The 26,532-nt window shown below is 43.0% G+C and overlaps 1 protein-coding gene across 1 annotated transcript in view; it reads right to left on the bottom strand.

Moving 5' to 3' along the window:
- The window catches only part of LOC126456373 (Down syndrome cell adhesion molecule-like protein Dscam2), a 289,440-nt gene that overhangs the window by 195,705 nt on the left and 67,203 nt on the right, over window positions 1–26,532 (bottom strand). Inside the window, exons 5-6 of the mRNA XM_050092127.1 lie at window positions 19,270–19,433; window positions 18,406–18,547 (exon numbers count right to left, since the gene is read on the bottom strand). Coding sequence (XP_049948084.1) covers window positions 18,406–18,547; window positions 19,270–19,433 — 306 coding nt within the window. The remainder of the gene's footprint in view (window positions 1–18,405; window positions 18,548–19,269; window positions 19,434–26,532) is intronic.

The raw sequence follows: 26,532 nt of genomic DNA, 5'->3' as shown, positions 1-26,532 counted from the left end.
GCATATGCTCAAAACATCAACAAAATTTAGCATTCGTCTAATTAACCATAAATCAATTTTTAGACCATAATAACTGAGTGGAGACACTCCTAATCTTATTCCACTCTGTCATCTTGCACTAAATAAAACAGGTTGACAACATATTAAAATTCATAGAAAATATAGAAAATGGTTTAGCTATTCCAAAATCATTAAAATTCGTAACACTATGAGAAATGGAATACTATTTGCAAAATTAATTAGATTGCATGGTCATAAAAACACGTAGATCAAAATACGCAAATAAATAATTAAATAGACTACACATTTTATATAACCTTTTCATAATTAATATTCTCGTCACGAGAATCTACTTAACGCTAAACAAGAAAATAATATTCAGTAGATCGAAAAAAACATAAATATTGACAGCAGAATTCTTTCACATCAGCTGTCCGGGAAGAAAAACTATTCCGCCTTGCGTACCCGCAAGTACAAAGAATGCCGAGAGCGGCACGGAGAGCCTACGGCGGCACAAGAGCCGACAGCGGCTCCGCCTCGTCAGTATTGTTGCGCCCGCCTGTGCGGCACGCTTGATCTCACTCGCCTGTCTAACGGCATTTCCAGAACGTCCGCTTCACTGAATTCTTTGGAAAAAACTCACTCCCGAGTAATCTCAAGGAGTCCATTAACACTATCACAGTGGATAACTCAACACTGTCCATCATCACACATGTACTAGCCTGAAACTTAAAACAGCGTCTAAGTACATCGGCAATTACTAGTAAAACACATATTCATGAAATCTTACAGCTAGTTACAAATTCATATTTACATTGCTTAATCTACTGTGACTCAGCTGAAGACTTATACTAGCAGCTTGGATTTTTCAATTGATAAATAATCACTCTCTCTTAAATCATTTAGTCAAAATTAATTACTTATTAATTACAACTTCTTTAATGTTCTCTAGGTCAGGCAAAAGCATTGCAACATGGCACATCCTTAAATCTTCTAACTCGCTCGATTTCTCATGAGCTTTTACAAGTACTAAGTCTCCGATTGCAAACTCAGCAAAACGCGCTTTAGCGTCATGACGACGTATGCGAGCATCGGCTTTTAGCTTCATTACTTCTCGCAAACGATCTTTTTTCACACCAATACTAATGTTAATCCGTGGAGGGAATTTGATTATCTCTTCCAATTCACTTTCTACACTTTTTCCAATGCCGAAATTCCTCATGTTACGGCAGTTCAAACTCATTCCTACATCAATGTCATCCGGCCAGTTAACAATGTGTATAGGCTGGTATTGCCTATGCACACCGTCTCCTGCCTCGTCAAAACTAACTACTATTGTTTTATCTTGGGACGTACATGTCAAAGTTTTGCTTTCGCAGTTAATCACTGCACGGTACTTTAATAGCCAATCTAACCCGATAATTACTTCCGTAGTTAAGTCTGGCACGACGGCAAACTCTTGTTCAAATCGTGCCCCACATATCTCGAAGTTGACAAAAATCTGTTTTGTGACCGGTTTACTGGCCTTCCCAGTAGCACCGATAATGTTCACTCCTGTTACTGGCATAACTACGATGCCAGGTCTGTCTTTCAGTAACTCAAATACACTCCTGGAAATGGAAAAAAGAACACATTGACATCGGTGTGTCAGACCCACCATACTTGCTCCGGACACTGCGAGAGGGCTGTACAAGCAATGATCACACGCACGGCACAGCGGACACACCAGGAACCGCGGTGTTGGCCGTCGAATGGCGCTAGCTGCGCAGCATTTGCGCACCGCCGCCGTCAGTGTCAGCCAGTTTGCCGTGGCATACGGAGCTCCATCGCAGTCTGTAACACTGGTAGCATGCCGCGACAGCGTGGACGTGAACCGTATGTGCAGTTGACGGACTTTGAGCGAGGGCGTATAGTGGGCATGCGGGAGGCCGGGTGGACGTACCGCCGAATTGCTCAACACGTGGGGCGTGAGGTCTCCACAGTACATCGATGTTGTCGCCAGTGGTCGGCGGAAGGTGCACGTGCCCGTCGACCTGTGACCGGACCCCAGCGACGCACGGATGCACGCCAAGACCGTAGGATCCTACGCAGTGCCGTAGGGGACCGCACTGTCACTTCCCAGCAAATTAGGGACACTGTTGCTTCTGGGGTATCGGCGAGGACCATTCGCAACCGTCTCCATGAAGCTGGGCTACGGTCCCGCACACCGTTAGGCCGTCTTCCGCTCACGCCCCAACATCGTGCAGCCCGCCTCCAGTGGTGTCGCGACAGGAGTGAATGGAGGGACGAATGGAGACGTGTCGTCTTCAGCGATGAGAGTCGCTTCTGCCTTGGTGCCAATGATGGTCGTATGCGTGTTTGGCGCCGTGCAGGTGAGCGCCACAATCAGGACTGCATACGACCGAAGCACACAGGGCCAACACCCGGCATCATGGTGTGGGGAGCGATCTCCTACACTGGCCGTACACCACTGGTGATCGTCGAGGGGACACTGAATAGTGCACGGTACATCCAAACCGTCATCGAACCCATCGTTCTACCATTCCTAGACCGGCAAGGGAACTTGCTGTTCCAACAGGACAATGTACGTCCGCATGTATCCCGTGCCACCCAACGTGCTCTAGAAGGTGTAAGTCAACTACCCTGGCCAGCAAGATCTCCGGATCTGTCCCCCATTGAGCATGTTTGGGACTGGATGAAGAGTCGTCTCACGCGGTCTGCACGTCCAGCACGAACGCTGGTCCAACTGAGGCACCAGGTGGAAATGGCATGGCAAGCCGTTCCACAGGACTACATCCAGCATCTCTACAATCGTCTCCATGGGAGAATAGCAGCCTGCATTGCTGCGAAAGGTGGATATACACTGTACTAGTGCCGACATTGTGCATGCTCTGTTGCCTGTGTCTATGTGCCTGTGGTTCTGTCAGTGTGATCATGTGATGTATCTGACCCCAGGAATGTGTCAATAAAGTTTCCCCTTCCTGGGACAATGAATTCACGGTGTTCTTATTTCAATTTCCAGGAGTGTATTTTCCCAGATACAGCACTCAATTCTGCACCGGTGTCAATCAACACGTTTAGTTGTAGGTCGTGCATATTAACAGACACTACTATCTGTCTACACTTGTCCTCGACTGTTTCTTTATTTTCCCACAGTAAATCCTCGTCTATATACAGGTCATTCCAGAAAAAACTATCCGGCTTTGATCCTAAATCCGGTTTATCTGGCGGCTTTTTCAGCCTCTGTTCACATACAGTTTTAATTTCAACACGTTTGTCCTGAGGCTTAGTCTGTAGCTTCGCCTCCAATACCGAAACCTTTTCCTGTAACTCGTCAACTAGTGAGTGTTGCTTTGCTATCGATTCACTAATTGTCACCTTCGTTGATTCCTCTTTGGTCAGATTGATCTCATCTGCCAATCTACCTGGAGGAATGTGCCCAGTCGCATCTGAAATTACTTCCTCTGGATCTGCGCAACCCACACTGCTACCGTCTGACCGCATAACGTCAGCTCTAACCTCATACACACTGTAATCTATGTGGTTTTCTACCAATCGTGTCCGGCTATCACTAAAATTTTCGTAATCTTTCTCCTTAATACTCTCGCAATGTTTAAACTGGACGTTCGCGTCGGATGGGTCGGCTACTTCTACCACTATAACTTTCGGTAAAGTCTGCCGGTTAGGGCCAGAACTTTCCGTTACTACTTCAACATTCAACTCCTGCGGGACGAAACACGACGCATCTTGCTCGCGCTCCCCATTAACATCAACTATTTCTAGTAAAGTCTGCCGGTTAGGGCCAGAACTTTCTATCACTTCACAATCACTATCTTCCTGCGGGACGAGACGCGGCAAATCCTGCCCGCGCTCCCCATAAACACTTCTCCCGTACATGCCCCTATAATCTCTTAGTTCGTCGTATAAGCGACCGAACTGCCTTAACCAGACCTCATCCCTCTCTGCATCTCCTCGCTCGATGACGGACGTTTTATCCGACATCTGATCTTCTTTCAACACTTGCGAATCATTCTTAAACTCAATCTCCAGTTCCGCTGTGGGTATTACAGCTGCCACTTTATAATCGATTTCCGGAACACTACTCAAATTGTTCTCACTGACAGTGAATGTACTTCCTACTGCCGTGTCTACAGCTGATCTACTACTTGTGGGCGCACTCCTTTCTCCTAACACTGGCACACTCTCCCGCCGTTGATTATTCCATACGGAATTTTCATAACGACGACACCTGGGTTTTCTCCTGTTATTGGGCCGCCAAAATTTCTCCACGCCCGGTCGGCCCCTCACCGGCGCGGCTAATGGTTTCCCTGTCTCGTCCCAGCAGATACGCTCCCCGGATACTGCTGAGGCGGCTGGTCACACCCTCTGGCGTTATTACTATTCTGCGCAGCCCGTATCACGCTAGTATGATACTGGTTTCCGTCATTCCGGTTATTATTTGCATTGTACCGATTGTTATTACGGTCCGAACCATTATTGTTATTGCTGCCATGGTTGCGGTATGCATTATTCCCATGGTTATCGTTGGTGTGGTTGCTGTGGTACCCGTTGTTGTTACCACGGCCTCCACCACTGTCGCGATTATTGCGCCAATTGTCCTCGTCCTCCACTCTTTCCAGGAAATCATTTATTGTCCTGTAATTGCTTCCTACGTAGCGTTTTGTATCATCTGGAAGCTTTTTGTAGAGTTCCCAGACTATTTCGGATTCCGTGCAGCGATCACGCAAATATTCCAACTTGCGGATCCAGCCCTCACAAAACTCCTTCATCGAGCCGCGCGAATTCGCATCGAAAGGCCTCGATACGACAAATTCGCGCCAGACACTTTGCTGTTTTTGCTCTGACCAGTATTCAGCCAGAAACAAATTTTTAAACTCGTCAAAAGTCAGGTTCGTAATGTTGAGGTTTAGGCCCCAACGCTTGGCATCACCAGCCAACACATCAATAACCGCATTAATTTTTCTCTCATTAGTCCATGATCTGGGTAAAACTCTTTCACAATTTTTAATGAAATCCGTCGGGTGTATACCGCCTTTTTTCAAGGGGTCGAACCGCTCCTCTTTCGTCAACAACTCCGAACTATGTGCACAGATTGGCACATAGCTCTGTTTTTCGTCAAGTTTCCTTTCTAATTCCGACACCCTCGTAATCACTTGGCAAGTGGTTGTCGCAAGCGTTTCCACTTCCCTCTTTTTCTCTTCGCAGGTGTTAGCCTGCTTCGTCACTTTGGTATCTACTTCGGATACTAAAGCCTTTAAAGTTTCCACCTTCTGTTGATCCTCTTTTCTCACTAATTGAATTTGTTCCGTCACCTTATTCTCGATGATCGGAGCAACTGCGTCTCCTACACTTTTCTCGATTCTGCTAATTTCGGAATCAAAACGAGTATTTATGCTCGCAATTTCCGCCTGAACGCCTATCATTTCCTGTTTAAGGTTACCGATTTCGGTATTAATCACGACAATATCGTCTTTGATTTTATCAACTTTTGTGTTAACAACTTCAACATTGTTGTTAACAACATTAATAGCTTTGTTCTGATTGTCTAGCATTCGTTCAATTTTTTCAGACTGAGCTACTTGCTTGGCAGCCTGAGCTGCTTGCTCGGCAGCCTGAGCTTCTTGCTTGGCAGCCTGATCTTTAATTTCTGCCGATTGACTCTTGATTTCGTTAATCAAAACATTCAATAAATCAGTTAAATTCCCGGAAACCACCGGTTTTACTTCCGTAGCGGCTTCCTCTTTCATTGTCCCCCCGTATTCGTCATCAAGGGATTCAGATTTGATTTTCACTTCCGATTCCGAAACATTTTCTAAAGTCTGGAATTCCATTTCTGCTCTTTGTTGCGTTTCAGCGGTCGCATCTTTCATGCTAGCCGCCTGCCCCGGAACAATGGGTACCGCTGTGCGCGTTTCCCACTGTTCGACCGATTGTTCCGTATCCAAGTCTACCAAATTTTGGTAATTGTTGCCTTCACTCATTTTAATAATTTTCAATATTAATGCATTATCTCAACTCTAATTAGGATTCATCACACGAATATTCTCGCTGACGTATCGACCATTTCGTAACCAGTACTTTGTTACGAGATTTGCACAATGCAAAATTCGTGTCCAGAACAACCTCAAATTTGAAGATAGTCCTGTCACCAGGTCGCCACTTTATCAAAAAGTGAGCGAAACTACACGATTTCTGAGAAAGAGTGTCTCGCTATCGTGTGGGGATTCAAAAAGTTCAAGGGTTACCTGTGGGACCGTAAGGTGATTATTCATACGGACCATAAGGCGCTCACTTATCTGAAGGATTGTAAACTACTTCACGAAAGACTGACTAGGTGGTCGCTGTATTTACAGCAATTTAACTATGACATCTGTTACGTAAAAGGGACCGACAATTGCGTAGCGGATGCGCTGTCGCGTTTGCCAGAGTCTAATCAAGGCCTATTGAAAGATGAGGCAGATGGAGTGGTCAAATTGTACTATTTTGAAGAAATTGAGGGACGTAAATTAATAATGAACATCTGTAAGAATCTACGTCGTCATCAGAACGAGGATGGTTGTTTAAATATGGTGAAAACCCGATATGATGAAAAGAGTCCAGAAGGAGAGAAATTGAGGAAGTATTACAAGATATACGATCATATCTTGTACATACGTAAGGGTGAAGATAGTAATATTTGGCGGGTATGCTGGCCCAGCAAATACGTCACGGAAATAATAGACTACTACCATTTGGCGTATGGTCACTGTGGACCAAAGAAATGTACGGAAAAGCTGAGTGAAGCAGTGCATTTCAACAACATGTTAAAACGAGTTACTGACAGAGTGAAAACTTGCGAATTATGTCAGAAGGTGAAGGTTACCAACTGTACGAGTCGTGGTCCTATGCAAAGTATTAGGCCTAACGACACCTTTGAGTTACTGTGCGTGGACTTGTACGGACCTTTGCTCAAGTCATCAGGAAACTTTGCCTACATTTTAGTAGTGCTAGAAGCTTTTTCCAAGTTCATCAAACTATACCCGATTAGGAAAGCTACAGCCAAAGCGGTCTATAGCAAGCTTGTGAACGATTATTTTGTTCATATTGGTAAGCCCAAGGCGATTCTATCAGACAATGGGGCACAATTTACTTCTAAGTTGTGGAATGAAGGCATGGAAAGTAATGGGGTCGAGGTGATCCATATTTCGGCTTATTGTCCGGCTGGGAATCCCGCTGAGAGGTATATGCGCGAGCTAGGCCGACTGTGCCGTACCTATTGCCATCACAACCATAGGGCATGGGGCAAATATGTAGCAGTATTTGAGAGAATTATGAACACCTTGAGACATGAATCGACGGGATTTTCTCCAGAGGAAATCCTGTTGGATGACAGAAGTAAAAGTTTAGTGGAAGAGATAATCAAATTCCCTCCACGGATTGACATTAGTATTGGTGTGAAAAAAGATCGTTTGCGAGAAGTAATGAAGCTAAAAGCTGATGCTCGCATACGTCGTCATGACGCTAAAGCGCGTTTTGCTAAGTTTGCAATCGGAGACTTAGTGCTTGTAAAAGCTCATGAGAAATCGAGCGAGATAGACAATGAAATCTCTAAATTTAAGTTTGTTTATAATGGACCATATAAAGTCATTGGTATACCTCACACAAATGCTTATTGCTTAGAGTATCCAAGCTCTGGAAAACGATTAGGTATACGAAACATTGTAGACCTGAAATTGTACCAACCAAGGATTGATTAGTGCCACAGATAGGGTAATTTGTACAGTATGTAGATATAGAGCGTAAGATTTAAGGATGTGCCATGTGGCGATGCTTTTGCCTGACCTAGAGGTCATTAAAGAAGTTGTAATTAATAAGTAATTTATGTTGATTAAATGATTTCAGAGTTACTGAATATTAATCAATTTAAAAATCCAAGCTGCTAGTTTAAGTTTTCAGCTGAGTCACAGTAGATTAAACAATGTAAATATGATTTTGTAACTAGCTGTAAGATTCCATGGATATGTGTTTTACTAGTCATTGCCGATGTACTTAGACGCTGTTTTAAGTTTCAGGCTTGTACATGTGTGATGATGGACAGTGTTGAGTTATCCACTGTGATAGTGTTAATGGACTCCTTGAGATTACTCGGGAGTGAGTTTTTCCGAAAGAATTCAGTGAAACGGACGTTCTGGAAATGCCGTTACGCAGGCGAGTGAGATCAAGCGTGCCGCACAGGCGGGCGCAACAATACTGGCGAGGCGGAGCCGCTGTCGGCTCTTGTGCCGCCGTAGGCTCTTGTGCCGCTGTCGGCATTCTTTGTACTTGCGGGTACGAAAGGCGGAATAGTTTTTCTTCCCGGACAGCTGATGTGAAAGAATTCTGCTGTCAATATTTATGTTTTTTTCGATCTACTGAATATTATTTTCTTGTTTAGCGTTAAGTAGATTCTCGTGACGAGAATATTAATTATGAAAAGGTTATATAAAATGTGTAGTCTATTTAATTATTTATTTGCGTATTTTGATCTACCTGTTTTTATGACCATGCAATCTAATTAATTTTGCAAATAGTATTCCATTTCTCATAGTGTTACGAATTTTAATGATTTTGTAATAGCTAAAACATTGTCTATATGTTCTATGAATTTTAATATGTTGTCAACCTGTTTTATTTTGTGCAAGGTGACAGAGTGGAATAAGATTAGGAGTGTCTCCACTCAATTATTATGGTCTAAAAATTGATTTATGGTTAATTAGACGAATGCTAACTTTTGTTGATGTTTTGAGCATATGCATTTCCGCTGTTTCTTTTTTGGGACATTTTCTGAGTCTGTTTACGTTACACGAACATCCTCAGACAATGTGGGGCACGTGTAACGCCGGAAATGCATATCCTCCTATTTTCATCTATTGTACTATTATTTTTTTTCCTTGTTTTGTTACCTCAAGATATGACATTTCTGTCTCTTTATATATTGTAATTGTTTTACTGTTTGTATATATATATTTATGCACTCATGTCGATGTATAATTGGTTTGTTTCGTAAATATTATTTGTATTTTTACGCTGGGTCTTGCCTAGGGAAAACTGCTATCGAACGATTACATCGATAGGTCGTGTGAAGACTCAAAGTGTGTAGGATCTTTGGTAGTGTTAACTCTGCCGCGTGAAGCGCGGGCGGAGCAGTGAGAGTCTGGCGGGAGTAGCGAGTGGAGCAGGTGTTGTGTGACGCTCCCGCGAGTTGCCGCGCTTTCGGGGTTTGGCAGCATGTAATTGCGCTCGACTCGCGATGATAGTTTCTGACATGGTGTCGCGGACGGGAAGCATTAGCTGGCGCACATCAAGACCCCGTTTCGCCTGGTGACCGTGTCGAGAAGAAGGCGCGCCAACATCCAGCTTCTGCAACAGCGACGGCCGACAATGAGTGACTGTCGCCACCTCCTCGATCGACGGCTTCAAACCTTCAATCAACCAACAAGGAAGACTAAAAGCACGTAAAGTTTCAGAACTGTATGGCAGACCTCAGCTTTTCAAATTGTTCCATTTGCCTCGCAAAATTACAGCAACTTAGCATGAACCTTTGTTGCTCATTGTCCCAATTGCATTGCCAAGCAGGGTCCCTTCCTTTTCCGAAATGAACCCGAGTGTCGTTGAAATTCAAGCGCCAGCATTAAAATAATATAATTAGATTTCACTGCTTTAATTTCAAAGTTCAGTAGCTGGCTACAATATTTAGGTTACACGAGCACAAATTTAGAGTGCGAGTTTTGTTAGCATATTTTAGCTTACCTGTGACTGCAGCTCAGCTTGGTACGTACTAAATTTTACTATTGTTAATAGTTCAGAATCATTTAATTCAAGTTCAAAGTTAGATCTCTTGTTTCTAAATTGCGTAGAGTCAAGTTGCTTTTGAAATGATTGTTGAGGTAGTCCAAGACTAACCGTATTTTACTGGATTTCGATGTGCTTCAGAAAGAAAGCTCACTATTAACTTCAGTCACTAAATTAACTTTCGATTTTCCGGTTTTATTAATTCTTTTGCTAAATTAAGTCAGAGTGTAGCGAAATTTATTACTTCTGACAAACTTTCAGTTTTCACACTACACGTGTCAACCTTCAGTTGCCACGCTTCTAGTGCTAATTATATGTATAATAACCTTTCTTTTTCAGTTACTATAGTAATTGTCCTTAGGACTGGCGACCGTGATTTCCCCCAAATCTCAAATATCTAATTACCGCTAGTTAATTGTTAACGTAACGGCCGCACATTTACTTTCTTTATTAACTTTACCTCTTTTCAAAATTAATTTCCATCAGTTTCATTTGCATTTTTCCTTTCATTTAGATGTAACCCTTTCCTCCCTCTTTCCCGATAGATTAACTTCGGTGACGATTGCTTTTCCCAAATTTCCATTAGGTACACGCGGTTTAATTTTTCACTGTCATTAAGGTCGATAAGTGAGGGGGGAGGTTACAAGGAAATCACGAATCCAGTCACATAACTGAGATTATATTCCATAAGCATGCAGTTTAATTACAACCCACTTGTGTGGTACAGTACCAAAAGCCTTTCGGAATTCTGGAAACACAGAATCAATTTGAAATCTCTTGTCGATAGCATTCAACACTTCGTGCGACTAAAGAGATAGTTGTGTTTCACAAGAATGATGTTTTCTAAATCCGTGTTGACTGTGTGCCAATAGACCGTTTTCTTCGAGGCAATTCATACCGTTCGAACACAATATATGTTTCACAATCCTGCTGCATATCGACTTGTAATTCAATGGATTACTCCTACTACTTTCTTGAATATTGGCGTGACCTGTGCAACTTTCCAGTCTTTGGGTACGGATCCTTCGTCGTGCGAATGGTTGTATGTGATTTTTACGTATGGAGCCACTGTATCAGCATACTTTGAAAGGAACTGATTAATTTTGGCAGTTGTGGTATCGTCCAAAGATCGCAGCGCCACGCCACAGTCAGCAGTGTGCATCGATACCACAGACATTAGCGATGTCTTCCTGTAATCCGTAACGAGAGATAGGAGAGGCTAAAGAAGATGCACGTCTCAGCACAGAAACGCCCTCACACGGAGATGAATATACATCCGAGTATGGAAGTGCTCTGCCGCAGTTCGTGATGTCAGGTGCATCAGTCAACATCACGCAGTAGTGCTAAAGATTTATTCAAATCCCGGATGGAAATGTATTTTTGTAAATGTTGAACATTGTAGTTCAAGAGAAGAATTGTAATTATATCTATCAAGTTATGCTTTAATAGTCAGTGATAGTTGTAAATTACCAAGCACTCCTGTGGGAAAGAATTGTATCAAATTAATAAATATTTTTTTTCATTCATGTAGTAAAGTGAATCAATATTTCTCAGGTTGTAGCTACCATGGCCATCTCCCAGAGCAATCAAAGAACCAACGGTTGTGATTGGAGGATTTTAGTTTCGCCTGGTCGTAACGTGAGTCACACCTCAAATCTCATGGGCTGATCCCGTAGATTAGAGTTTATGTCTAGAGACTGTTTGATATTTAAAAATTACTTTTCTCGTCATCCAGAAGTCAGGTAATGTGAGAACAGAATTTTATATTTGAGCTGGAGGCGCGGTCGTTCTAGTTAAATATTAATAATGTATTAAAATTTGGCTCAACCACGTAAACTTAGTGATAACATCACATGTTACAAGACACGTTTCGAGAACAGGCTCTCATCTTCAGGTAACATACACAAGAATCTTTAAGAAAAATGAAGACCATATTTTAAAGATTCTTGTATCTATTACCTTTGCATGAGAGCCTATTCTCGAAACACGTCACGTGCCTTGTAATCTTATCACAAATGTTATGTGATTGAGTCAAATTTCAGTATTTTACTATTGCGAGAAGGAGATAATATGGAGGGCGAAATGATGTCATACTTACTGCTTTATGCTGTTCTCTGGGCAAAGTGACAGTTGTAAATCACGGGAGGACTTGCAGTTTACTCACTAGCAAATGTCCAGTTTCTTCTTTCAGTTCTTGAAGCGTCCCATGTAGTTTGTTTTCAGTAAATTATGCTTAACTAATCTGCTTTGGTTCTAGGAGGTTTGTGACCGTGACCTAGTCCACCGATGATTGGAAATCGGATTTATTTATTGACTATATCTACAAGGGCTCCAGTGATTTAACTGCATTTACTCTGTGAACTATAGCGATGGGCTCCTGTTTCTACATAGTCTGTCGAATAATTCACCATTATTTCACTGCAGGCGAATGCGACTCATTCATGTTTCTGGCGTCTGTTAAGCGGTTGGGAACAAGATAATGCAATATAAGTTCTCCTAGACGTCTCTTACTAGTAACGGTAACTCCAGCTAGATAGCCAACCTATGTGTGACGGTAATCCAAAATGGTGTCCCTCGCTTAGTATTGCATGGTTTTAGTAGTTGCATACAGTAGTTGCTGGGTCACTTCTTTCCGGAAGTTATCTTACACTTCAGCTATCGCTACTAGTGCCTCTTCATGTCATCTTACTGAAGGACAGTTATTGGTTACGCAGTTTCCGCTAACTGTACATGTCTGAATGCTCCTTTCACGATCAAATAATTATCACTCATCGCTGTAATTATATTGAGAGGATATACAGGATGACAAAACTAAGCTGCTCATGTCAAATGTTTCCAGAACCGCACAAGTCTTTGTAATTCTGTTTCCACCTTCATTTTACCTAAAAATCTTCACAAAACTACATTACTCTCTTCTCATATTAATTACAGTGATATCGATATCAACTTCGCTTTTTAAAATGGAACTATAGTGATAGCTGTAGCTCTGGTATCATAGAGCTCAAAGAGACGAATTCAACTGCGTCCCAACATTAGAAATATGATAAATAGTTTTGCAGAGGTTAAAATATATGTAACTTACGGTTTACATGTTTGAAGTATCAAATAGATTGCTGTCTTATGCAAAAGTTCGAGTTTTCATACCCGCATAAGGAAACATGTCATGAATATGAAGGAAACAGGGTGCTGCTCTGCTCTAATAGCAGTATAGCTACATCTATACTCCTCAAGCCACCTGCCAGCGCGTGGAGGAAGGTGCTTCTGGTACCACTATTTGATACCCTCTTCCACCTGGGAATAGAGAGTGGGAAGAATTATTGTCGGTGGACCTTCGTATTAGTTTCAGTTTCTTTTCTCGTTATTTTCATTTCGCGAACAAACGTGGAGGAACAAGAGCGTTGTCCGACTCTTCGCAGAAAGTATTCTCTCGGAATGTCAATAGCAAATCTGTCCGTGACGCACAACGCCTCCCTTATAACGGTTGCGACTGTGGATTGTTGATCCTCTAAGTAACGCTCTTGCAACGACTAAACGATCCCGTGACGAAATGCGCCGTTCTTCGTTGGATCTTCTCTATCTCTTCTATCAGTCCTATGTGCTATGGTCCCTGATTGATTAACAACACTCAAGAATCGGTTGAACAAGCGACTTCTAAGCCACTATTTCAGTTGATGAATTACGGATCCTTAAGATTCTTCCTATGAATCTGTCTGACAGCTGCTTCCCTACCATAGTGGTAATTTCCTACCATTGTGTCCATTCCACTTAAGGTTGTTCCATATGGTTAATACTAGATATTCTACATTAGTTAACGTTTCCAGAAATTTGTCATCAATAGCATAGTTGCACGTTAGTGGATTTCTCCTCCTATGCATGCGCGATCTTTTAGATAAGTTTACGTCCAGTGTCACCTGGCAGAGACTACACCATGTATAATACTTCGTAGGTCATTTTGCAAATCCTTACTGTCTCCTGGCGTTGCTACTTTCTTACAGACAATCATATCATCTACGAACGAGCTTAAAGAGCTTCCGACGCTTTTGACTAGATCATCAGCCTGGGCGCCAATATCTACAGAACTGCGGTTCTCGCGGAAGAACAGAGCGAGCTGAGTTTCGCTAGGTCTCTGTCTGCGGAATCCGTGTTGAGTGTATGGAGGAGGTCATAATACGTGAACATAAACACGTTCCATGATTCTACAGAAGATTGATGTCATCGATATAGGCCTATAATTATGTGCACTGTCCCACGAATCTTCTTGGAAACGGGACTGACCTGCGCTTTTCTCCAGCCGCTAGGTACTCCAAAGACCTACGGTAAACTGCTTCTAGAAGGGGACCAAGTTCTTTCGCGTAGCCAATGCAGAATCTTACAGGTACCTCATCCCGTCCAGACGCCTTTCCACTACTAAGCGATTGTAGTTGCGTTTCTATTCCGGGATCAGTTGTCTCAATGAAACTTCCTGGCAGATTAAAACTGTGTGCCCGACCGAGACTCGAACTCGGGACCTTTGCCTTTCGCGGGCAAGTGCTCTACCAACTGAGCTACCGAAGCACAACTCACGCCCCGTCCCCACAGCTTCACTTCTGCCAGGTCCCGAGTTCGAGTCTCGGTCGGGCAGACAGTTTTAATCTGCCAGGAAGTTTCATATCAGTGCACGCTCCGCTGCAGAGTGAAAATCTCATTCCAGTTGTCTCAATATTTGCCATTTTGGCGGTCATGCGATGATTGAAAGGAGGGACCATATTCTAAACTATTTCGAAAGAACGAATTCTGTAATTGGGCATTTTCTCTTTCGTCTTCCGTTTTGGTGCCAGTATGGTCACTGAGCGACCGAAATGATGATTTCGAACAGCTCATTGATTTTACGTAAATCAAAAGCTCCTAGGGTTTGTTAGGCAGTTCGGTTGGAAAAAATTTACTTCATGCAATTTTGTTATACGATGACATGGTTGGAGACCGTGGCTGTTATTTGAAGACAAATGTTGATGGTGTTGCGGAAGCAAAATTTACTTGCTTCTCTCGTTGCTCTCCTCACTTTCGCTTCTTTCAGCTTTTGTTTGTCAGCTAGATTTTGACTTCTCTTAAATTTGTGTGAAGCTCTCTTAGTTTACGTAGCGATTTTATAACACGGCCGTTAAACCACGGCGACTCTTCCCCATCCCTTAGTACCCTGGTCGGAACATACTTGTCTAAGGTTTATTGTATGAAAAATCTTAATTATGTCTGTATGTGCTCCATGTGTTCGTCCTCAACCTCGAGTGTTTGATAGTGACTACTCAGATTCTGAGAATTTAGTATTCCTCATTCTTTCTAAGCAAAAATATTCTCTTAGCTTTCGTAAAAGTCCTTATAACTTAACACAGTTATTATTGCTATCACAGCCTAGTGATCACTGACTCTTTCATCTACATTACCTAATCCGAAAAGTTCTGGTCTGTGTCTTGCGAGGAGGTCTAAGACGTTAATATCACGAGTTGGTCCTCTAAATATGAGCTCGAGGTAATTTTCTGACAAGACATTCAGAATAATGTCATACGATTCCCTGTCTTTGGCACCACCTTTTATCGCATGGATCTTCCATTCTATACTGGGGAAATTGAAGCCTTCCCCTATTATAATACTGTGATCAGGAGACTTATTCACGGAACTGCAAATTCTCTCTGAAGCGCTCTACCGCTAAAGCTCCTAACACAGACGAAATACAAAAGTATCTGATTGCCATTTTTGACTCACTTGTGATGGTTAACTTCAAGTGCATTATTTCGTATTTGGAATCTGTAATACATTACCTAAATATTATCGAATTCCTTACTGTAATCAATACTCCGCCGCCTTTGGCGTCTAACCTATTCTTAAGATAAGTATTTCAATCTCATTTTTGGATTTAATTGTTATCACTTCCAGTTTCAACCACCTTTCTGTTCCCAATACTTTCTGGGCATTACTACTTTCAATAAACAAGTACCCTTGGTCTAGGGGTACTAATCAAAACGTCCTCGGTCCCAGGTTTGAAACCAGTGACAGCTTAAATTTTCATTAATTTTCAGCATTGGCGGCCAAAGACATCCGGCATAAGAAGTCATTCTCATTTTGCCAACGGCCTTGTCGTAGAGGGCGGGGAAGTGAATAGAGGTGCAGGTCACTCTCTCGTCCTTGGGATGGGAAACTGGCCCTAAAGGCGGAAAAATCTGAATGAGGATGCAGAAGGCAATGGAAACATTTGCATTAAAGACATAATGCATATCCACAGGACATGTGGCGTGTAACTGAAAAAGTGTCATGATGATCTCTTCATTGGCAAAAGATTCCAGAATAGTCCCATATACGCATCTCCGGGATGGGTCTACCAAGAGGGATGTGACCATGAGAAAAAGATTCGACAACCAACGAAAGGATAACGTTCTACGCGTCGGGATGTAGAATGTCACAAGCTTGAACATGGTAGGGAAGCTAGAAAATCTGAAAAGGGGAATACAAAGGTTCACTCTAGATATAGTAGGGGTCAGGGAAGTGAAATGCAAAGAAGACAAGGACTTCTGGTCAGATGAGTACCGGGTAATATCAACAGCAGCACAAAATGGTATAACGGGCGTAGGATTCGTTATGAATAGGAAGGTAGGGCAGAGAGCATATTACTGTGAACAGTTCAGTGATAGGGTCGTTCTTATCAGAATCGACAGCAAACCAACATTGACAACTATAGGTATAGATGCCGACGTCACAAGCCAAAGCTGAAGATACAGAGAAAGTACATGAGGATATTGAAAGGGTAATGCAGCACGTACAGTGAAATGAAAATCTAATAGTCATGGGGAGCGGGGGGGTTTAGAATTCAGTTGTAGGGGAAGGACTAGAAGAAAACGTTACAGGAGAATTAGGGTTGCGACCAGGAATGAGAGAGGAGAAAGACTAATTGAATTCTGTAATAAATTTCAGCTAGTAATTGCGAATATCCTGTTCAAGAATCATAAGAGGAGGAGGTATACTTGGAAAATGCGGGATGATAAGGGAAGGTTTAATTAGATTACAGCATGGTCAGACAGATATTCCGAAATTAGATTCTGATTGTAAGGTGTGCCCAGGAGCAGATATAGACTCAGATAACCATGTAGTAGCGATGACAAGTAGGCTGAAGTTTAACAAATTAGTCAGAAAGAATCAATACGCAAAGAACTGGGGTACGGAAATATTAAGGAATGAAGAGATACGCTTGAAGTTCACGAAGGCTATAGATATTGCGATAAGGAATAGTTCAGTTGGCAGTTCAATTGAAGAGGAATGGATATTTCTAAAAAGGGAAATCACAGAAGTTGCAAAGTAAACGGTAACAATAAAGGTAACTGCGAATAAACCATGGGTAAAAGAAGAAATACTTCAGTTGGTCGATGATAGAAGACACTACAAAAATGTTCAGGGAAATTCAGGAATTCAGTAATGCAGTAATACAACTCGCTGAGGAATGAAATCAACAGGAAGTGCAGGGAAGGTAAGACGAAATGACTGCATGAAAAATGTGAAGAAATCTAAAAAGAAATGACTGTCGGAAGGTCTGACTAAGCATACAGTAAAGTCTAAACAACCTTCGGTGAAATTAAAAGCAAGGGTGGTAACATTAAGAGTTCAATTGGAATTCCACTGTTAAATGCAGAGGAGAGAGTGGATGGGTGGAAAGAGTACACTGAAGGCCCCTATGAGCGGGAATATTTGTCTGATGTGATAGAAGAAACAGGAGTCGATTTAGAAGAGATAGAATCAGAATTTAAGAGAGCTATGGAGGACTTAAGATCAAATAATGCAGAAGGGATAGACAAAATTCCACCAGGATTTCTAAAATCATTGAGAGAAGTGGCAACAAAACGACTATTCACGTTGGTGTACAGAATGTATAAATCTGGCGACATGCAATTTGACTTTCGAAAAAAGTCACCGAAACAATCCCAAAGACTTGAAGAGCTGACAAGTTCGAGAATTATCGCACAATCAGCTTAACGCCTCATGCAGCTGAGTTGATTACAAGGATAATAAACAGAAGAATGGAGGACAATATTGAGGATATTTTAGATGACGATCATTTTGAATATCTTACACGACACAATTTTTTATGCCGCTGATACTTTGAGCAGAAGGTACAGTCTAGTAATTTAGCTGCATGAGGACTGTGGAAGGACGTGTCTATAAATTTGTCGAAGAAATTATCCCGTATACCTCCTTCCCTGTGTGTGTAATACACGGGGAAACATAAATCAGGATGACCGGACTGTTGTGTGAAGCTAGTTCCTCATTGATCCAAGTCACTATGGCGTACGACTATTTCGGCAATGTAACAAGGTGTGACGTCTGCGTAGTAGCTACATAACTTACATGTTGCATTAACAAAGTTAAATATACTATTCCTCTCAAAATGAGTTCACTGATTTATCACTGCGCTGTCTTGATTAGTTAGAAGTCTTTTCTAAAAAATTTTAATTTTTATTTTTATTTTTATCTACGCTCGTGTGAGAAAACATTAACAGGTTGTAGAGGTAGAAATTAGTGGCTCATTAACAGAAAGGGAATTAAAACTGTACTTACCGCCAAGCTTCAGTTGAGCTGTTCCTTGTGCGGTTTCTTCTGAATTGGACACCACACATTGGTACATCCCCCTATCTGATCTTTCTACGTGCGCTATTTTCAGTGTCTGCAACCAGTAAAACAAATTATTCTTCAGAAATTTCTGCAGCACAAACATTTTTCATTTAATTGAATTTTCTCATTTTGAGAATACTGAGGGAGCAATCTGCTTTACCAAGTAAAAACACTCAACAGCCTAGATTGCATAAAATATTTCTTTATTCAAGACAGGCGATTTTGAGAGCAAAGCCTGTCGAAAGCGGTTGTCTTAAATAATGAAATATTTTATGCGATTTAGGCTATTGAATGTTAAAAAGTATCACTCTTGTTGAGCAGAGAGCTGTGTAAAGTAGAGGGCTATGTTTACAATTTATAAAACCAAAATTCTCATAGGCTGTGTGTCATAAACAAACAAACGAACAAACAACATACACGCAAAGACCTTTTCCACTGTTTTACGATGACATGTAAGACGACACCTAAGGGAGATTAAGTTTGAGTAACATGTAAGGATCATGTATGGCACATTTATTTCGGTGTTTTGTCTAGATAGTGAACATCAAAACTGTTAAAATGAAAGAAAATTTACTACTACAATATCAGAGAAAATTAAGTAGGATGATTACGGCTGAGTACATGTGTTTCACGGCAAACTTAATTATAGGAGCACTAATTCCTGAAGTGGGTCATATGAATATGTATGATTTGCAGTCGTGGGAATGTTGGTAATACATGCACTGAGATTCATTTATAGAAGACGTCAGTCTTATCTGTAGCTGTGTGAAGAGACCATTTCTATTAGTGATGGTTAACTGGGCTGCCTACCTCTGAGGCGAGCAGGCGCACCCTGCTGGAGGGGGTGAGCAGCTGTGCGTCCTTGAGCCAGACTACCGATTGCTTGGGGTGGCCGTCCGTCGTGCAGTTGAACAGCGCCGTCTTCCCCACGTCCACCACCTGCACCTGTGGGCTCATGTAGGCAGACAGCTGCTCTGCCAACAAGCACACCAAGATCCTGAACCACACACTTCATGGTTAGCTCTGCTTTCTGACACTGTATTGTGAAGCTTTAAGAAAAATACTCATCAGCAAAAATTTTTTTCTCTCTCAGTTCTTACAACATTTCCTACACAGTTCATAGAGCACTTGTAGAACTGAAAACTTTGTCATTGTCAACACCACACAAGTAAATCACTAACAGAAATGGAAAATGTTACACCATGAAGCCCCAGTCCGATATTTATCAACTTTGTGGAGATGTTTACTGTGTAACGTCTATTGAATGATTAAAATTTTGTTCCATTCAGAACTGATTTTCGCCATCAACAAGTGTGGGGTGTGACTCCCATGGGCATGTATACTACCTTGCATGCATTGTTGTATGGAAGCAGCCTGTACCATAATGTCGTCTCAAGGAATTTCTGCTAGGCCTGAAATTCATGCTATGTCAGTTAATGCATATTGAAGGCTGATATGAAAATTTATGCCTCCTCATCGCTTACTAGACATGATCTGTGGGTGAACAATCAGTAGATTGGGCAGGACTGTAAATATTTATGGCGTTTGTGGTGAATTGCAGTACGGAATCTCGCATTATCCTGCTGGAATATGCTGTTTGGTACCCTGATCATGAAGGATATACAAACAGAGTACACAATACTTGCCACATACTGGCAAGCATAAGTCCTCTCTTCGCCAATCACCAAATCGGTCTAGTTACCATATCCAACACTTCTCCCTCTTCCCCACTGTCAGAGGTGACACTCTGCCTGTACCTCCACCTAGATTTCAGTTGTTGTCGCCCGTTTATTCGCCAGAGCCAATAAAACAGGGCTACGATATTCCATCATGTTCCCAGCAATTGGGTAGATATGGGACTCGAAAATTGCTGCTTCCTGTGACCATTGACTAAATCGTCTGCAGATACGTTGGCGTCGATCTGACCGCCACGAAAGAAGCGAGGCTTAACAATAAACACCACACTCATAGTTGACTCTGGCTCCAGGCTATGGAAGTTTCTGTTGTATGTGGTATGGTGTCACCAGTAAGCGACGCATTGATATTCGAGATCTTAACCCAGCTTCCAGTAATCTCTTCCCCACTGTCAGAAATGACACTCTGCCTGTACCTCCACCTAGATTTCACTTGTTGTCGCCCGTTTATTCGCCAGAGCCAATAAAACAAGGCTACTATGTTCCCATTGTGTAGTTCTTCTAGAAGGACGCTTGTCTACTTTCCTTGTCGCAGTATTGTCTTGAGTTCATTTCGTCTCCGCTCGTTGTGCAGTCATTGCACCATACCCAACTATTTGTGCAATTTGTCGGTATGGTACTCCCCTGCCCCTCTTGCTGATGATTCGACCTTTCTTAATGTTTTCAAGACGGCAATAAACTGCACGTGAACGTAGTCTGGGAAGAATGTGTTGTGATCTCCAGCTGAAAAGTTACACTTACGGTAGACACAGCCATTAGTCAGCATATGCTATTCGCCAATCTTCAGGTGCAGAAATGGTTTTTCTTCCTATGCTGAAAATTAGCACGGATCAGGACGATTCTTTAACCAACAATCGCACAGGCATGTACGAGGGGCGTTCAGTAAGTAATACAACACATTTTTTTGTGAAATGTATTTGGTTTTATTTAAGATTCCAATACGCCATACTATTCCCCATTCTTTTGGCTGCAATACACTATTTTCGACACAATCCCCGTTCAATGCGATGGCCTTAAGCCACCTTATTGAAAGGGTCTGTATGCTCGAATGGTACCACTCTACTAGTCCACGTCGGAGGCAACGTCTTCCTGAATCAATAACGTCCCCCTCATCCATGTAGCGCTTTCCGAGGAGTGAACCCTTCATTGGGCCAAACAGATGGAAGCCGCAGGGTGCGAGATCAGTGCTGTAAGGTAGATGAGGAAAAACTGTCCAATGAAGTCTTGTGAGCTTCTCTTGGACGCGCATCCTTACGTTGTCATGGAAAACGAGAAGTTCGTTTGCAGTTTTGTGGCTTCTCCATATACATTCTGCAAGAGCCTGTGAATATCTGGGATGCTCTGGTTTTCCGCTGAAAGAAACTCAGTGCCAGCTCTCTACTTGGAAAGCTGCTCCATTACAGGCGCCATTTTGAAGGCTACGTATAGCACCTATCGAAACTGCGAGAAACTATAGGAGCTGAAGCGGGACTATTCCACGATGTCCCACAACAAATTACGCATTTTTTCAACCGAAATTGACAGAGAAAAAAGTGGGTTGCATTACTTATTGAACGTCCCTCTTTAATACAGGGATATCAGTTTGGTTTCGTTGCGTAAGATGTTCACAGTGTAACTTTCTCCATTTCAGGCAGCATTGAGAGTGTAGCTGCCTCTGCAATGCGGAAACGCACATATAGTAAAATGAGCACCATAAAACATATCATTGATACCAGACCATCGGTAGGATCACGTTGTATAGAACTGAGGGACTCGTAAAAATGTTTAGCAAAATATGCATGAAAACTAGTGTGAATGTAGAACGGAGGTATCGGTAAATGTGGAGCTATGGAGACAGGTCATCAGATGTCCTTTGATAGCACATTCAGTGAAAGCAATGCCTGGAAAACGCAAGGGTCTGGGTTCGAGTTTGTCTGATATAGAGTTTTAGCCTGTCAGGAAGTTCAATTGTAAAGAAAACGCTACACTATCAACAATGAAAGTAAATTCACTATTTCTGAAAGTGATCTTGTTCCCACTTACACGTATATTTTAATGAGATGGGCAAGCAAAAAGCTTGGTAATTCAACAAAGCTTTGTTTCATGACGAGAGGTCTAACATGTTGAGAGTGTCACCAAGAAGTGGCGAAGCACGTTTTCCAAGTTCCTTCCCTTCGTCTAAATGCTAGATGTGTATGAGTAACTAGGACAGAACTGCAGAAAATAACGAATTCGGCAATGTAGATGGAGGGATACGTACTTCATCAAAATTTTGCTTCATTTGTGCGTAGAACGTGAAAGAAAAAAGTAATTCTTACCTTGACCGACACTTTCCAACTAGTTACAAGCATGATCTGTATTTTTTAAGCTAAGGCGTCTGCAAGTCCACGTTTTATTACTGTTAAATGGTTTTAGCTGGTGTTGTATGAGATTCAACGTTTACGGATTCCTGCATCCAAGAAATATCAATAGTATAATATGTTTAAATGAACGAACGTGCGAGTAATCATTGAAAGTAGCTATAAAATAAGGAAATGATTAGGAAAATCTTGTTGCTTAAGGATAAGTTAAACGGCATATTTCACAGCTAATGGCATTCTGCATGCATAAAATCCGCAATTTTAGACTAGCTGATTAGCAACAATTATATATTACACAGAAATTTTTGTTAATACGAAGTCTTGTAGGTAAGGACACTAAAACATCCAGAAAGGAAGCAGACATTATTTACGTGAGACGACAGAACTCCCCACCATGGTCTCACAACACAAAACACGCAATTGCCCACCGAACAGTATTATGCGAGGGAAATAATTTCGTTTGTTCTCGCATGATAGTCGATTAGGAAGGTGTATGCCAAACTTATGATAACAATAATAGTCTTGATTTCGTGTTTGGGATATTCCTCACGAAGCTTTATAAAAGTTCTGTAAGTTGTTTGCTTCGTTCTTCGAGGCAGATACTGAAAGCAACCTTCCGAAATATTTCGTGAGTCTTACGCACATGATATATGATGTTTAGCCTCCATGAGTGTACAAATCGCCCTTCATCTCATTCGCATGATCACTCCGTAGTCGAGTGAATATTAGGTTGAGACTGATGTTGGCAAGAAAAGAGGTAAGTAAACTTGTATGCAAAACCGAACGATGAAAGTAACTTTAATAATGCGCCACTGCCAAGTAACATTGCTTGATGTTATTTAGACCATACATAGAAAGAACTGCTGCAGTGTGCTACATAAATTAAGTCAAAGAAATACGCAATGAGATGAACAGAAATGAGACTTTTATTCAAAGATAATAGTTACGCCGAAGTCATTGCGATTTATGATCGTCACTTGGTCATTACAAAATGAGGTCCCTGGTTATTAATAGGGTGTGTGACGGCAGTGCGCGCTCTGCAACGTGTTACCACGCTGGCCACAAAGTTGTTAAGGAGTTCTTGTGGTAGGGAGTTCCATTCCTCCATCAGTGCAGTCGACAACTGTTGGATGGTCGCTGGTGCATTTGGACATCCTGCAATACGACTCCCCGACGCATCCCACTCGTTCTCGATAGAATTTAAGTCGGGGGAACGGACAGGCCAGTTGATTCGTCTAATGTTCTTTCGTTGCAAGAGCTCTTCGACTTGCACTATTCGATGCAGTTGAACATTGTCATCCATAAAAATGTAGTCAGGGCCGAATGCACCCCTGAAAATACACTCCTGGAAATTGAAATAAGAACACCGTGAATTCATTGTCCCAGGAAGGGGAAACTTTATTGACACATTCCTGGGGTCAGATACATCATATGATCACACTGACAGAACCACAGGCACATAGACACAGGCAACAGAGCATGCACAATGTCGGCACTAGTACAGTGTATATCCACCTTTCGCAGCAATGCAGGCTGCTATTCTCCCATGGAGACGATCGTAGAGATGCTGGATGTAGTCCTGTGGAACGGCTTGCCATGCCATTTCCACCTGGCGCCTCAGTTGGACCAGCGTTCGTGCTGGACGTGCAGACCGCGTGAGACGACGCTTCATCCAGTCCCAAACATGCTCAATGGGGGACAGATCCGGAGATCTTGCTGGCCAGGGTAGTTGACTTACACCTTCTAGAGCACGTTGGGTGGCACGGGATACATGCGGACGTGCATTGTCCTGTTGGAACAGCAAGTTCCCTTGCCGGTCTAGGAATGGTAGAACGATGGGTTCGATGACGGTTTGGATGTACCGTGCACTATTCAGTGTCCCCTCGACGATCACCAGTGGTGTACGGCCAGTGTAGGAGATCGCTCCCCACACCATGATGCCGGGTGTTGGCCCTGTGTGCCTCGGTCGTATACAGTCCTGATTGTGGCGCTCACCTGCACGGCGCCAAACACGCATACGACCATCATTGGCACCAAGGCAGAAGCGACTCTCATCGCTGAAGACGACACGTCTCCATTCGTCCCTCCATTCACGCCTGTCGCGACACCACTGGAGGCGGGCTGCACGATGTTGGGGCGTGAGCGGAAGACGGCCTAACGGTGTGCGGGACCGTAGCCCAGCTTCATGGAGACGGTTGCGAATGGTCCTCGCCGATACCCCAGGAGCAACAGTGTCCCTAATTTGCTGGGAAGTGGCGGTGCGGTCCCCTACGGCACTGCGTAGGATCCTACGGTCTTGGCGTGCATTCGTGCGTCGCAGCGGTCTGGTCCCAGGTCGACGGGCACGTGCACCTTCCGCCGACCACTGGCGACAACATCGATGTACTGTGGAGACCTCACGCCCCACGTGTTGAGCAATTCGGCGGTACGTCCATCCGGCCTCCCGCATGCCCACTATACGCCCTCGCTCAAAGTCCGTCAACTGCACATACGGTTCACGTCCACGCTGTCGCGGCATGCTACCAGTGTTAAAGACTGCGATGGAGCTCCGTATGCCACGGCAAACTGGCTGACACTGACGGCGGCGGTGCACAAATGCTGCGCAGCTAGCGCCATTCGACGGCCAACACCGCGGTTCCTGGTGTGTCCGCTGTGCCGTGCGTGTGGTCATTGCTTGTACAGCCCTCTCGCAGTGTCCGGAGCAAGTATGGTGGGTCTGACACACCGGTGTCAATGTGTTCTTTTTTCTATTTCCAGGAGTGTACGTACATCAGGAAGGAGTACACTGTCACAATTACGTTGGCCAGTAAGTGTGGCATGTTCACAGATCTGGAGGTTAGTACGCCCATGCAACTTTATGCCTCCCCACACCATAACACATGGACCACCAGAAAGATAATCTTCGACAATATAACTGCGTTATGCGTTCCTGCCTATCGCCACATGAGGGCAAGACCAGCAGTATCGGAAATGATAGGTTTGGTGCTCCAGGTGTTACGATGTGGAGGGAGGAATAATGTTGTTTGGACATACTAACTCCAAATCTTTGAATACAATACACTTACCGGTCAACGTTATTGCGACACTGTACTCCTTCTCTGTGTGCGACTTATCAAGGGTGCTTTGCAATTGACTTTACTTCTGTGGCTGAAAAAGACCGACTGAACCGAACAGCGCAAGGTGGAGGAGCTCTTGGAATGAGAGAATATTCGGGGTCTGGACTGGCTTGCCCGTCCCCCTGACTTAAGCCCCATTGAGCACGTGTAGGTTGCGTTCGGGAGACATATTGCAGCATGTCCATATGCACCAACAACCATCCAGCACTTGTCAACCACACTGCTGGAAGGGAGGAACGCCGTACTACCGCAACCCCTTACTAACCTTGTGGCCAGCAAGGGAGCACATTGCACAGCATGAAATGCCGTCTGCAGTGATCACACATCCAATTAAGAACCATATCCGGCCTTTTTTTGAAATCCAGGGGACCGCTATGAATCGCGGTGACGTAAGTATAATTGTCTTCGAACAGATGTGTAATTTCTTTTCATCTCATTGCGTATTTTTTTCAGTTACTTAGTGTACTGTACTGCAACAATTCTTTCAATGTATCGTCCAAATTCATTCGAGGTATGTTACTTGGCAGTGACACTTCATGCGAAGGTTACTGTCGTCCTTAAGTTTTCACACCAGTGTACTTTTTTTTCTAACGGATCTCCACAGCTTGTAAATATTTATGGGAGGTCATATTTATGTAGCACCTGCAGAAGCTGTTTAGACAGCTCTTTACTTGCGCCAAGTATCATTTGAAACGATCACCATCAGACCACATAACATGGTTGAGGGATTTGTATATTATATGACCATATGGAGTTGCATGGTTGGTTAGTGTATTAACGTGGCCTGTCTGTCGCGTCTACTAAGAATGATGTACAACCTGCAGCCATCCAACATGGCGCAACAACGATGGTCGCACGAATCCCAAGCGACTAGGATTGGAGAAGAGTGTCACGTCTTATCAGTGACAAGTTCTTTTATACACG

Source organism: Schistocerca serialis, chromosome 2 (assembly GCF_023864345.2).
Source record: "Schistocerca serialis cubense isolate TAMUIC-IGC-003099 chromosome 2, iqSchSeri2.2, whole genome shotgun sequence".
NCBI classification, from domain to species: Eukaryota; Metazoa; Arthropoda; class Insecta; order Orthoptera; family Acrididae; genus Schistocerca; species Schistocerca serialis.
Note: the sequence above shows the minus strand (reverse complement) of the source record. Positions and strands in the feature narration are given on the sequence as shown.